General features: G+C 39.3%; 1 protein-coding gene across 5 annotated transcripts in view; it reads left to right on the plus strand.

The window, feature by feature from the left end:
- The window catches only part of PHACTR2 (phosphatase and actin regulator 2), a 287,576-nt gene that overhangs the window by 69,909 nt on the left and 203,132 nt on the right, over positions 1–14,535 (plus strand). Inside the window, exon 1 of one of the 5 annotated variants that reach the window (XM_001172435.7) lies at positions 1,562–1,787. The exons of 3 other annotated variants lie outside the window; for them this stretch is intronic. In XM_001172435.7, coding sequence (XP_001172435.2) covers positions 1,775–1,787 — 13 coding nt within the window. In that variant the 5' untranslated portion in view covers positions 1,562–1,774. Of the gene's footprint in view, positions 1–1,561; positions 1,788–14,535 lie in introns of those variants that run through there. One more of the 5 variants, XM_001172467.7, reaches the window with a different exon arrangement.

Consider the following 14,535-nt stretch of genomic DNA (forward strand, 5'->3'; position numbering starts at 1 on the left):
TAGGCACTGCCAATAGATGAGACTTCTTAGCTACTCCTTACCCACATCTCAGCTTTGATGATCTATCTTCTCTCTCTGTTACCTTTATTTCCCTGTTATCTCCTCTTTTTTTTCTTAAAAATAGTTAGTTTGTCCTAGATTTGGAGCTTATAACACTCACTCTGGATAGTTGGCAGGTCTTAATCAGGGCAAGTAGACGAGGTATAGAAACCCAGTGATTTCAGTCTTACGGGATCCAAGCAAATTTTTAAAAAATATATAAAGATGATTTTTTAAATTCATAGAGTGATATACCTTTAAAATTGTGTGACAGAATTGAAATGACAGGGTTAAAAATCTCAGGTTAAAAATCACTGAGAAATTCAGCTTTTATTTGAGGAAAACATTTCTGAACTATCACTGACATAAACAAAGTGTTTTGTTTAAACAATAAAAGAACCTCATATCTATAGGAAATCCTGAAGTTACATTAAAAACAAAAATACTTAAACCTAGAAGCTGTTACAATGGGAAACTAGACTATAAATAATTTGTGACCGGTGTGTCACTAGGAATTCCAATGGCATAAAGAAATGCTTAATAAACAAATTGCCTTTCAAATTTGGCAACTCTGGGGATATAACACTATGAACTGTTTTTTAAAATTCTGTCTGTATAAAAGACCTGGAGAGCCTAACTATACTGTGGATTCATTTCATCGTAGGTCCTATGAGGTCATTGCAAATCTTTGTACTATATTTGAGAAAACAGTTGCGCTGTCCCCAGCATCTAATGTCATGACAGCCACGAGGCCTGGCACCTGATTTCTCCAGCACTGTGCTCACCCTTGTGTCCTGACAGCGTAAGCAGTTTTTGGTGTCTTTGAGAGTCATCTATACACAGCCAAATTAAACGAAAGAAGTGAAGTAGGGCCTTCCTGTGTTAGTCAGTCTTTCCTGATCTTCACATGTCTTTAGCCACAGATGATAACGGACTGTAGAATCCCCTAACCTCTTTTGACAGTTCTTTCTTGAATTATTAGTGACATTCGGTGAAAATACTTTGAATTTCTCTGTTAGGATAGGTGAGCAGAAATTCTGATCAGAAATAGAAGAACTAGTCATGATGAACATAACTAAAATGGAATGGCAATACTCAACTTCCTAATATTTATTTGGAACAGAGATATTAAAGATAGTCTTTATTTTTCAATGTTTTCTCTGCTACTCCCTACCTCCTCCCCCAACAACAACCAAAACGCTTTAAAATTTTAAATTGAAAAGTTGCCCAGTCATTCAGTGATGTCAATGATAAAGGCTGAACCATATTTAGACTAACCCCAAGGAAAGGATAATGTATTGTATTTTTAAATATTCCTTTTTACCTTTTCATGATCAGTGCCTCTTCCTGCTCCTGTTTGCCCTGGCATCTTTTGGAAAGCTCTGTGTTTTGCATAGCATGTGCACTTTTTTTCCTGAAATGTGCAACACATTCAACATTGCAGTGATTTTTTTCCCCCTCCTTAGCTTAGAGCAGAGGTGGAAACCCCAGGGGATTCAAGTACCCACTTGATAGGCTCAGTCTCTCTTAATCAGCCTGTAATGGAGCTAATGGCTGTTTGTCATCCTTGGAGATATAAATTTCCTGGCGGTGTCTCCTGCAGACAGTGCATGAAGTATGCTCAGTGTGCCAGCAAGGGCTGATAATCAGCAGAAGGACAGGGTGCTTCGTTAGTCAGAAGAGCCAGGGCTTCCCGGCTGCCAGGCTACAGAACTCGCCTCGCCACTCCTGAGACATGGACAACGCCGGTGGGTAAATCAAGCATGAATTCTTCATAGCTGCTGGCTTCCTTTGCAGCCCGCATCCTTTACTGTGGAAGGTTTGCCTATTTGTTGCTCTCGTTTTGCACTTAAATGTTCAAGACTGAGACGCGTGTAATATGTGAACCCCGATGCATTGTCCACAAGACAATTAGTGTTTACTTTGAAGTTTAGGAACTGGGAATGCAGATTGTATTCCAAATTCACCTTTTGTGAAGACTACTGCTATTTTATTTAGGCTGAAGCAAGTGTGGTGTTTGATTCTTTTGTGCTCAGAGCGGTGGGTGGAAAATGCATACAGTTAGTGAAAAAACTATTACTAAGGGATGGCACAAGGTAGATGGAATTAAGTTAATGAGCTGAGCAAAAATTCTGTATAAATATTACAATATGCACAGTGTAACAGCATAAGAGCTCTTTGGTCTGATGCTTTCATCTTCACGTTAGGATGCAATGTCGAAAATGTTTCGATAGGCTCTGATATTTTCATTTCAGAATAGAGACATTAGTGGTCAATTGTGAACCTTTAAAAATGTACTTATTTTTAGTATCTTTACTTGATAACTAGACAAACAGATGATTGAAGTATGTTAATGTCAATTAAATAATTAGCATAAAATTATCAGGTGGAACTTTTTTCTTTTTACTTTGCTGTATTGAACTTTTAGAGGAGATATACTGTGAGATCATGCCCCATTTCAGTGTTGTCGGCACTCAAGCAGAATTCTCCCAGCTGTGTTATGGATTATCTGTCTCCTGAAGCTCATTAGTTCAGTTACGCAGCTGGTATCAGCTTGAAGGTGATGCTTCCCATGCCTTGAGACACGGTCAGCTCTTCTAAGAGGTTACATCATTTAAAACACATTCTACACTACAAGACCACCCATTGATGGTGAAACATATTTGTTTATGAAATTGAGCTAGTTCAGTCCTCGGCGCAGGTAGCATAGGCTAGCAGAGATTTTAAAGTCAGCGTGTATTAGGTTCTTTTATGAAATAGCTTACCAGGAACAAAACTCTGTGACTAACATTATTTGGTCATTGCCATTGAAGATATTGAAATAAAGTGCAACAGTATAATATCAGGGATGAAAATGTTAGGGTGGTGGAAGAAATGAAACAAGTGTAAGGATGTGTGTGTAGTAGTAGCAGGAGTGAAGCTGGATGCATGTATATGGATTATACCCCCATTCTGGTCATTAAAATAAATGTACTATAGGGCTTGTCATAAAAGCAGGTAGGTATGGTATTCCATGACAAGGCACAATTTGAAGATCAACCAAAAGCTTCTCTAATTACAGCAGTAGAGTGAGTAAAAATTAAATAAATAAACTTAGAATCTCTAATTTAGACTCATTTAAAACTTCTGCCACCCACAATTTATTATACTGACATTCTGGCAGAACGATCACTTTAATTCAAGTAAATGCCTTTTTAAACTGACTCATATATTTATTTAAAGGCCATTTAAAAAAAGGAAAGAAACTCCTGTGGCAGACTTTATGTAGGCTTAAAAATGCTAAGGGTTATTTTTCTTTTTTGGGTAACTAGAGCTTTGGGGGATGTTTTCACAATCTCTAGTTATGTTATTAAATGCAATTAATAAAATGCCTCTGCTCTTGATGAGTTTAAGATTATTTAAACACTGTGGAGAGTGGCTTGTAAAGTAGCAATTTCTATATCATTTCAAATTTTAGGTGTAATCTCAAATATAGCCATACATACCTTTGAACAGAATAACGGGTTTTAAATCACATAATTTGAATGCTTCAGAAATAGCATGTTTCTTATAATGGCTTATAATTGACTGTCAGTGATCACTTTTCATGGTAATTTTTTGATGAGGTAAGCAGCCTCTCTTACAGGAGGAAAATGTAAACATCCATTACATACACACATTTCAATACATTATATTGACTGTAAGGGAAGCATTTAAGATAGAACTGGTAAGTGGCAAAAAAAAATCTGAAAAATCTGAAATAACTTGGAGCACTACAGCTTCTCCAATTTAATTTAAAGAAGATAATAATGTTGAGTATTTGCCTAAATTTTTCTAATCAGAAATGAATCGAGGCCCTGGATTTCAGAGCTAGTAGTTTAGAGCGGGGCACTCGTACTGACAACTGGATCATTAGTTTCAAGGAGCCAGACCTTCTTCTAGCAAGGCTTTCTGTGTGGGAGTTTGGATAATTGACAGGCAGAAGCACAGCAATGGGTCCACACAGGTTGAATGTCCCTCATTTATTCAAGTCACATAGAACGCCGCATCAGGATATTTGTGCATGGTTTCTGCTGTTAACAAGTAAAGAAAGATGAGCTGCTTGGGACTCCGGCCCTTTTGGTGGGTGTGTGTACATTTCAGCTATCATGGCATTGTGAATCTGTCCTTTCTCTCCTTAGCAGCAAAGAGCTGACATTCCTACTATCTCGGAGGAGGAGACATCCCTTCCCCATAATTGCTGGCTTCTGTATTCCTTTAAAAGCTTTTCCTGGAATAACAATAAAATATTTATCAAACTGTGTGTGTGGAATATGTCAGGGCAATTTTAGCAATATCTAACATTTTCTTCTTTTTTTTTCAAATGGCTATTTCTTCTTAGAAGTTATATAACAAGTCGAATAGATGGTGCTTTAGAATGGCACACCTGTGACTACAAGCATCATCAGCGTTCTGCCAGTGCCACTATCCTCCTTACCTCCATCAAGTGGTTCTCGTGAATGAACTGTGATAAGACATTCAGAGGCAAAGTTGATTGGTGTGTGATTTTTATCTGAAACACAATTTTTGAAATGTAATCCCACATTCTACAGTGCAGAGTACTGTTAAAAAAAAAAAAGTTCTGCAGAATTTATTGTGTTGGGTTTTCCCTACTTGATATCAAGATATTTCAGTTACCATGTGTGGGTTGAAAGAGCCACACTCATTTGGAGGGGAGGTGGCAGCTGCTGAGAGCCCCTGCGCCTTCACCGTGCATTCTAGCTCAGTGGTTCAAAGCCTTTTGACAATTGATGTACATTCATTGAGTTTGAGAAGGTCACAGTCTGCCAGCTCCCTGCAAAAGAGACTCGAGAGTTATTTGGAGCCAGACTGAGGAAGGGTTTGGAGTGGAGTAGTCGAGAGCATCAGATAATTTTAGCTGAACGTTGGCTCTGCTACCTGTCATCCCAGTGACTGTGAACAAGTAATAGAAACTCTATGCATTTAATTTTCTCATTGGTAAGGGGTGACAATAATGGGACCCATCTCATAGGATTGCTATGAGGAGAAAATAAGATAACTCCTGTAAAGCTTTTGGTACAATGGCTGGCATATGGCAGCATACAATGCATGTTGGCGTTTTAGAGAGTCATCAAAAGATTGAAGCAGGTTGCTTTATGAACAAATAAATATATGCTCCAGCAGCGTGGCTCTGAAAGTGGCGTGGATGACAGTGTGGGAAAGTGAGCAATTCTGAGCAAAGAGACTAGTCAAGTGGCTGTCTCAGAAGTAGAATTGGAAATTTATGTGGGTGGTGCAATGGGCATGGGGTTGGGGGATGCATTGGATATGCATCAGCAGAACACGACGAGTGGATATGGAGGCAGGGAGAACTGCAGCAGTCAAAGGAGACCCTGGAGGTTTCCCGTTAGAGAATTTAAGACGGTAGTCCTGCACTACTGAACACAAGATGAGTTTTCAGAGAAAGACAGTGAGTTCCATTTTGACATTGTTGGGTTTGAAATACCTTGTGTGTTGCCCACTAGCCATAGTAGTTGGTTCACTGATGACTATTTAATCCACTTAAAGGATTAAAAAGGATTCCTGCCCCCTCTCCCTCCAGTCTGTGGGAGATCCTATGGGATGGTACAGAGAAAGGAAACTTTCAAATGCTTCATCTTTTTTATAGATGGAAATAAGACCAGGCAAAGAGAAACATGCTCCTAAGCATTGAAATAATTAGGGTAAAGGCCAGGCTGTCACATAAGAAAATGTAAGCACGAAGACATTTCATTTCAAGCTGGCTCAAAACCTTAGCAGCCCAGGTTGTCATGCCAAAGTTCCTGAACAGCTAAAGATGGTGACTCAGGAGAAGGGTTACCTAATGGGGCAGAGATCCAATAAGAATGCATATGTTTTGAAAGAGGATGCTTTCTAGAATATTTGACTATGTTTGCAAACTCTAGTTTTTGCAATTAAAATTTTGTTTCCTCTAATCCTCCACTTTCATGATCTCTTGGTCTTACTATCTATAATTTTGTTAACCATGATACTTTTTAGAAATTTATTAATGTTATATACACACACACACACGTACATAATATGTACACATGCATTTGCATGTGTATTGTTAATATATGTACGTATGTGTGGATTCTTTAGTTAGGGGATTGTCAGCCTTGATGTAGGGGAATGTAATGTTGCTAGCTCTTCTAAAAAACTTGATAAAAAATTAGAACAGATTTTCTTTTAAATTAAAAAAGAAACTCATTCTTATCCTCTGAAATGCCCTTTATGTTGTAAAGATTATTATTTAACATTTTATTAACTACCAAGCAAATGACAGTATTTTCCTTTGAATTTATTGTGAAACCCATTGTGCTATTTTAGCATTTTAGGTTTCACAAAATAAATATTCTTAGAAGCATCCAGGATTCATGTAAATATATTTTTGTTTTTCTTTTTTTTGAGACGGAGTCTTGCTCTGTCGCCCGGGAGTGCGGTGGCGCAATCTCGGCTCACTGCAAGCTCCGCCTCCCAGGTTCACGCCATTCTCTGGCCTCAGCCTCCCGCGTAGCTGGGACTACAGGCGCCCGCCACCATGCCCGGCTAATTTTTACATTTTCAGTAGAGACGGGGTTTCACCGTGTTAGCCAGGATGGTCTCAGTCTCCTGACCTCGTGATCCACCCGCCTCGGCCTCCCGAAGTGCTGGGATTACAGGCGTGAGCCACCGCGCCCGGCCCATGTAAAGATATTTTTCTAAGCAAAAAGTTAAAATTTGATAAATAATCTGTTTTTTGGAGCATCTGTTTTCAAAATGCTAGTATTACCAAAATAACTGTTTTAAAATAAAAATGCCAAAAGGAAAAATCAGTTCATATATAAACATAAAAGTACTGTGAAAGTGGGACTAAATTTTCTTCCTAGTTTTACTCTAATAGTGTAGTGACTGTGACCTCCTGCGAGTAAACTGACAGTCATGGCCCAAGAGTGTGCAGAAGCAGGACAAAGTCTTTGTTTTTGAAATGAAGTTTTTACTTTTGTTTCAGGATCACTGGAATTTGTTCTGAGTGTTTCTTTCTTTGCAAACACTCATCTTTCCAAAGGCAGAATGAATTGTGATTTTTCTGTATCACCAAGATGAAATAGAAATCCTTGTCAAATGGCTTCTGTCGAGAACAACTGTTAGAAAAGATATAAAGCACAAGCAAAAATGCATTTTGGTGATAGAGGAATCAGTAATCAACATTTTCTACATTATACGCCATTCCATATTAATTCCACAGGTTATTAAATAAACTCCCCAACCCACCTCCACACACAAAGAATTTAGCATTCAGGCGATTTTAAGAATTGTTGAGTTTAACAGCATTCAACAGGTTTCTTAGCATGTTAAGAAACATGCTGAGGCTGGGCGTGGTGGCTCACATCTGTGATCTCAGCACTTGGGGAGGCCAAGGCGGGCAGATCACAAGGTCAGGAGTTCGAGACCAGCCTGACCAACATAGTGAAACCCCCATCTCTACTAAAAATACAAAAATTAGCCAGGTGTGCTGGCACATACCTGTAGTTCCAGCTACTTGGATGCCTGAGGTGGGAGAATTGCTTGAACCCGGGAGGCAGAGGTTGCAGTGAGCCGAGACCACGCCATTGCACTCCAGCCTGGATGACAGAGTGAGACTCCGTCTCAAAAAAGAAAGATGCTGATAGAATTGGCATATAATTTCCTGTGGGTGCTAATATTTGTTGTGAATTCCTAAGATGGAATACAGAATGCAGCATTTCCCAATCATATTAACCTCAGGTTCTCCAGGGGATACCAAGTTACAAGGTAGATAACTCCAATTTGGAATGCACTGTTAAGATCCCTTCATTCACAGTTTCACTTTCCATTTTTACCTTATTCTTCCTCTCCGGAGTTCTTCTCAACTTCCTGTTTCCAAATATAGGAAGCCATTTTTGGTAACTAGCAAAGTTACCAAAAAGTTACTTTTGGTAAGTAACTTTTAACATAGATATTTAATTTCTAAACAATCAAGCATTCATACTTCCATAAGTATGTACATTTCATGTACATGAAATTCCATTGCACATGTACATGAATATGTACATTTCATGATGCTTAACTTCCATAAGTATCAGTGCTTGATTGTTTAGAAATTAAATATCTGTGTCATCTATGTCCAGGATTTCTCTTCTCTTTCCTTGCCTCTAACCTTTCACTGCTCATAAACATCACCATCAGATGAAGTAAAGAAAGAAAGGGAGCTAGGCCTTGAACCTGCTTTGGAAAGGAGTGGAATTCAATGACATCTATGAGATTGGGGGTCATGCAGATTTTATCTATCCAAATGTAACAATTCACATGAAATGTTAAAAATAGATGATGTAAGATGTTATATGTAAAAAGTCAACTTCAAAGTTCTATTTTTGTAAATCAGGTACCAAGAACATATATAACAAAGGCAAATCATATTTAGCTAAATGTCAAATGTCTTAAAAGGAAGGAACCTTACTTTTTTGAGTGTCCATCATGTCCTAGGCATCAAGTTAGGTATTTTACACATGTTACATCATTAATACTTGCAGTCACTCTGTAAGTAAATATTATCTCCCCCAAGTTACATATAAGTAGCTGAGGCTAAGAGCTCACCCAATAAATAAGCCAGTAATTTATAAACTTGAATCTAGCCTTTTGTAACAATAGCAAAATTCAACTCATCATTTTTCATGTTGTTTTACTGCTTTAAGAGTGGGGATTCTTGGTCTTTGTGTTTTCCATAGCATTGAGCACCGTGCTTGGGCTGTAGTAAGTGTATAGTAAATGTTTGCTGAATTAAGTCAACAAACATTTAATGACGTTTAATTAAGTTGGAGCAATTTTTTTAAAAAGCAAATTAATTTGTAAATGTCAGTGTCATATGATCTTATTATACACCTGAATACCCTCTTGGATAGAAGTTAGTATATGGATAAGACAAAATATAGTTGTGAAGTGTTTCTTTCATAAACATTCATAAATTTATGACAATTTATAAAATAGAATGCTTTTTGATAGAGCCCACCTATGAAATCTGTTACCATTGTAAAAAAAATTATTCAAAATTTTCATTTGAAAGATGTGATAATATTAGAGTCATTAACAAAAATTATGGAAAGATCCTTCCCCATATGTTTTTAACGATATTTAAATGAAATGCAGACACACCTTTCTGGAATATGAAAGAATTTTACTTTTTCTCTCTTCTTCTTCCAGGGAGATCATGATTAGAGGGAAGACCACAGAGTACCTGTGCCTTTGTCTCATCTGACCACACCTGTGCCTGAATAGTCCTTTTTCTTTCACTAGTAATGCTAACACGTTACATTCCACGTGACTCTTTCCAAACTCTGTATTACTCTGTGAACCAGTACAAGATTTGACAAACACACAGTGAAACAATAATCTCATTTAAATTTTGATATCTATGTCAAGAGAAGCCATAGTTTCAAAGTTTCAGTTTCAGGTTTCAGAGCTATGGTTTCAAAGTTTCAGGGTTTCCTACCATTTGGTATAAAGTATCTGCCTAATTGTTTTTATAGGTAGCTCTTTTATTATTTTTATAGATAATTCCCAACATCCAGCTATCTCCCCAAAATTATTTTGAATTTTTTTCACATAAACCAATTTTTTCCAAATATTTAATCTTCTAATTAGGAATAGTGATTGAAATTGTGCCTCAGGACTGGACTTTAGAATCATGATTTCCTTTCTTAGACCTGAATCATTCAGTCCTGGCACAGCATTTATACCTTTACAGGTGTCAAGTTCAAATCCTTATATTTATTGTTATTAGTAATGATTATATTCGACTTATTAACCTGTATCTTCTGTTATTTTCCATGTATCCTCTACATCTACCAGTCTGTTCCACTGTCTGTTCTGTATCCACAAAAGCATTTGTACCTTCATTCTTGCTGTTCTTCCCACCTAGAACGCCTTCTCCTCCTTGCCATTCAGTCGTTAATTCATCCATACATCCTGGTGATGTTTCCTGGTCACTCACTCTGTGCCACGCAATGTCCTAGTTAGTGTGGATATGAGAGAATGAAACACAGCTTCTGTCAGCATGCTCCTTCCTTCTAGTAGAGAAAGCAAAATTAGTAATGAATAGACAAAATGCTTGGGGTTGTGATCAGTGCTGCTAAGTTAATCAACTGGTATTTGGATAAGGAATGAGGTTGGGGTGGAGGCTACGCCAGACTCCGTAGTCAGAGAAAGCTTCCTAAGGAGGTGGCATGCAGGCTGAGGCCTAAGGAATGAAAAGCAATCAGCCACGTGAGAGCCAGGGTAAAAATGTGTCAAGCTGAGTGGCCGGCAAACACACACGCCCCCAGACAGGACGTTGACTGGGATGTCTGAGCAACAAGGCCAGTGTGTCTGGGGCCTGATGAGAGGTAGGGGCCTCAGACCAATCAGGGAGGGCCTTGAGGCTTGGCCTCTGTCCTACCAGCTTTCAGGAGCCTTTGAAGGGTTTTACGAGACTGGGAAGAATGGACTGGAAAGAAGCAAGAGTGGAAGCTCCTAAGAATGAAATCCACTTAGAAGGCTCTTGATGGAGGTGGTGGCAGTGGGGAAGGGGAGAGGAAACTTACTTCAATCCCAGCCCTGTGTCAAGGCCCAGCACATATCCCATCTTACAACGTCTTCCCAACTGGTCTCCAAGCCCTGAATTTTCTCATGGCGCTGATGGAATTCAACACCCAGTTTTGTACTTACTGGAAGTTCATCTGAGATTACTCTCCAGTTGAGTCTTCCCTTCCCAACCAGATTTAAAAGTCTTGAGGGCAGATGCCACGTCATAGAGATCTTTTATGTCTTCCAAAGAGTTAGAGTGGTCATTCTCAACTCTAGCTACTCATTAGAATCACCTGGAAATCTTTTAAATACCCATCTCTGTGCCCCACCCTAGACAAATTCAGTCAGGGACTTTGGAGTGGGGTCAGGACATTGGTGTTTGTTTAAAAGCTCCCCACTATATTCTAATGAGCCATGAGGGTGACAACCACTGTTAGAGTCCTCTCTCTTTCTCTCTTTTCTTTCCCCTTTCTCTCCCTCCTTCCTCCCTCCAGTCTAGCAGGCCAGTCTAGCTGAGATTTTGTGCTTGGGAATTATCTGCTTCCAGGTGAGATGTGAGGCTGTGATATTAATGAGACCTCCAAGGAAATGGCTGAAAGAAAAGAGCAGAGGTGAAATACTGCTTCCAGGCAATGTATCAGGATAGGAACAAAGGAAACTGAAGCCAGACTTTCTGTAATCCACCCTTGTGGAGTCTGTAGACTGGATCAAAGAAGGTGGTTACGGAGAGACTTAGTCACCTACTTCCTAATCAGGAAGGTTGGTTTCTTTTCCAACATCTTACAAGCAAATTAAATACTAAAAGTGAAGATTCACCACAGTGGCAAAAACTATTTCTAAAGAGACTACATGTGAAATTTAACTAAAAAGAGATGTTAAACATCTCTTGTCAAATTCTATATAATAGAAGAGGTACATTATTAGACCCCCAAATAGCACTGCTATGATTTAATCATCACTAACTGTATCTGTACCAAGAGGCTGGGTCAGAGCCACGATTAGACATCGATGCTATATTTGCTGTATCCATGTGACTTACCACAGGCGCCCTGCTTTTTAGTGATAGAGAAATAGGTCCTGTTCCACCTTGTACTTCCTGCTCCAAACACACACACACACACACGCACACTCCAGAATGAGTTTCAGATCATTTTAAATTGATAGTGACCTTAAATATTAAAGCCTAGGGATGCTTTGATAACTTGCTTTTCTGGCGTTTTGGTTAATAAATGGTGTTTTTTACAACACGGTTAATACATGCTTTCTAATAGAAACAGCGCAATTTAGTAAAACCATCTTTTATAATGTTTGACTTAACTACCTCACATGGTCATGAGCATCACTTGAGAAGGTGTCAGTGACAGAGGGTTTTAAACTCCAAATGTTTATACAAGTGAAGCATCTAGTATTGGGAGGAACCACCAGGGACTGGCAGGGGAGGCTGAGGGGGGATAGGGGTTGAATGTTTCCCTAACTGCCCCTCCTGCTCCAGCCCCCACCATTTCTCCCCAGACCCTCTCACTTGCATGTCCCCTATTGCCATATTGCAAAGCCTCCTCCTTGTCTTAGCCTCAGCTCAAGTGTCCCCGCTTGCTCCAAACCATCCTCAACTCCTCTGGATAGAATGAGTGTTCTCACTCCTCTCCTCTCCTCCCCGAAAACTCTCTTCTACCCCTGTTGGAACACGTAGCAGATATACCATCATGCTGCTTCACGTGCTCCTCAAGAACAGGGCCACGTCTCCTTCTTGAGCCTTATATTGAGTATCGTACCTGGCAGAGGAGGTGTGTTCCATAAGCAGGCAAATGAATACACTAGCTGAAATCAAGCCTGAGCTGTGTCTTTTATTGTGTGCTACTACTTATATAGAAACTCTGAATTAATTCTTACTGGAATTGAATGCTGTGGCCATATGCAATTTAGTATGAGCAGCAGTTCTTCAACTGAGGAGCCCATTAGAATCACTTGTACAATTAAAATCTTCCTGCCTGTCTGTCTGTCCATCCATCCATCCATCTACCTACATGCTTACCTACCTGTGATCTATTTTTCTGTCTACCTATCATCGATCAAGAGCCCTACCAGCCCCACTCCAGACCTAGTAATTCAGAATCTCCCATGGGAAGAAAGGGGTACTTTTAAGAAATGTTTCACAGATGATTCCTCTGTACTCCCCTGGTGAGACCCATTATCGGTCTAAGAAACATATAATGAAGCCACTCAGACAAAATGGGTTTCTACTGTTTCGTGTGCTATTAAGATACTTGCTTATTGCCAGTGTGAAAGCACATTATTATTAGAATGCTAAAGATCTTGTGCCTTTCACAAAAATGCTCTGAAATACCCTATTGAAGGGTACACAGTGTTGACCTGTACACAAAGAAGCATCTTTCTTTGAGACTGTTGCATGGGAATGGTGGTACATTCTGTTTTCTCTTCCTCCACTTACTGTGGAAAGGAACTCGGTAGCTTTTGTATCATTAACTGAGACTTGCTTAAAACTGTACACCCAACTTGTCTTTAATTTACCACCTGCTGCATGCCTCTGCACTTCACATCCTGGGTCTTATTTTCTTAGTAAGGGAAATTTGGCAGCCCTCCATTTTTAAACAGCTTGACTTGGGGCATTTTTAATAAGGGGATAAAAGGAAATATAGGCAGTCCCAAACTTTGACAGCGGTCAGTATGGTATAAAGAGTGAAAATATCTTAGGTTCCCTGTGCGAGATTCTATAGTCTTCACAGCGCCGATCATGCTTGCTTGTGGTACTTACAGAACATGTCACTCGGTGGGCGGGGGGCCAGTTCATTTGTTCAAACAATAAGCATTTCACAACATTCATTAACCTTAGGGTCACTTTTTTAAGTTAAGGAAGTTCAAAGACATTTGTTTAAATAACTGTATGACTGTGACGATAGTTGAAAAAAGCCAGATAGTTGAAAATTAAAGCCAACTTTGTTTTTAAAATCCAGACTTCGTGGAAAACCAGGAGCTCTGTAGCATACATTTAGAATAAAGCTCCAGCTTTAACTTCTAAATATCCTGGCTTATGTCAGTCTTTTTGTCACAGCCCTAATGCTCCATAAACAAAGGTGTCTCTTATACTAACAGATGTGGGCTTTGTCTTTAGCTGTCTCAGGGAAGGTTTTCATGGAACCTCGAAACTACAAAAACTCCCAAAGTACCCTTGAGCACCTGGGTTACTGTAAAACAAAATCATGTCCCAGAAAATTATGTTTTAAATGCAGGGCTAGTAAGAAATGAAGTGGTTTTTTTTGAAAAAAAATACTGTACATACTTCACCAAATTCCTCTCATCTTCAAAAATGCTTACAAATATAGCTTGTTTCTCACAGTTCTCCGGTGAATTATGTAAACACTTCAAATCATCAGTTCTGCTTTTATAGATATGAAACTAAGGCAGAGAAGTTTATTTATTTATTTTTTCAGACAGCAGCCTCATGCACAGCTTAACTGCACATAAAAAATGTTGCCCTGACATATAAAATCCATGTCTGCTTGAGTATATGCTTGGCCATCGGCCAACCCACAAGGCATAGGCCATGCCAAATGTGATTTCCATTGGCTTTTATGCAGGGGGAAAGCCAGGCACAGTTTACCCTTTGGGACGCATGCAATATTGTTTTTAGGGAAATGTGGTTGTATTTGCCCTGGCCTCAAAGGCTGTCTCACTGGAGGACAGGCTTTGGTCACAGTTTTGGTCACAAAACACAACTGTCCCCATCAGCTATGTTGAAGCTCTCTGTACTAGGATATGCAACCAGGTGATCAGGGACTGGAAATCAGCTGGAAATTCCAATAGAGGCTCATTAATTAGTGGAGCCCACATATGCAGGGCATATACTTATATGGCAGGTGGGCAGCAGATGGGGGACAGTGCAAACCTCCAGGAAAAGAA

This window comes from Pan troglodytes, chromosome 5 (genome assembly GCF_028858775.2).
Source record: "Pan troglodytes isolate AG18354 chromosome 5, NHGRI_mPanTro3-v2.0_pri, whole genome shotgun sequence".
Lineage (NCBI taxonomy): Eukaryota > Metazoa > Chordata > Mammalia > Primates > Hominidae > Pan > Pan troglodytes.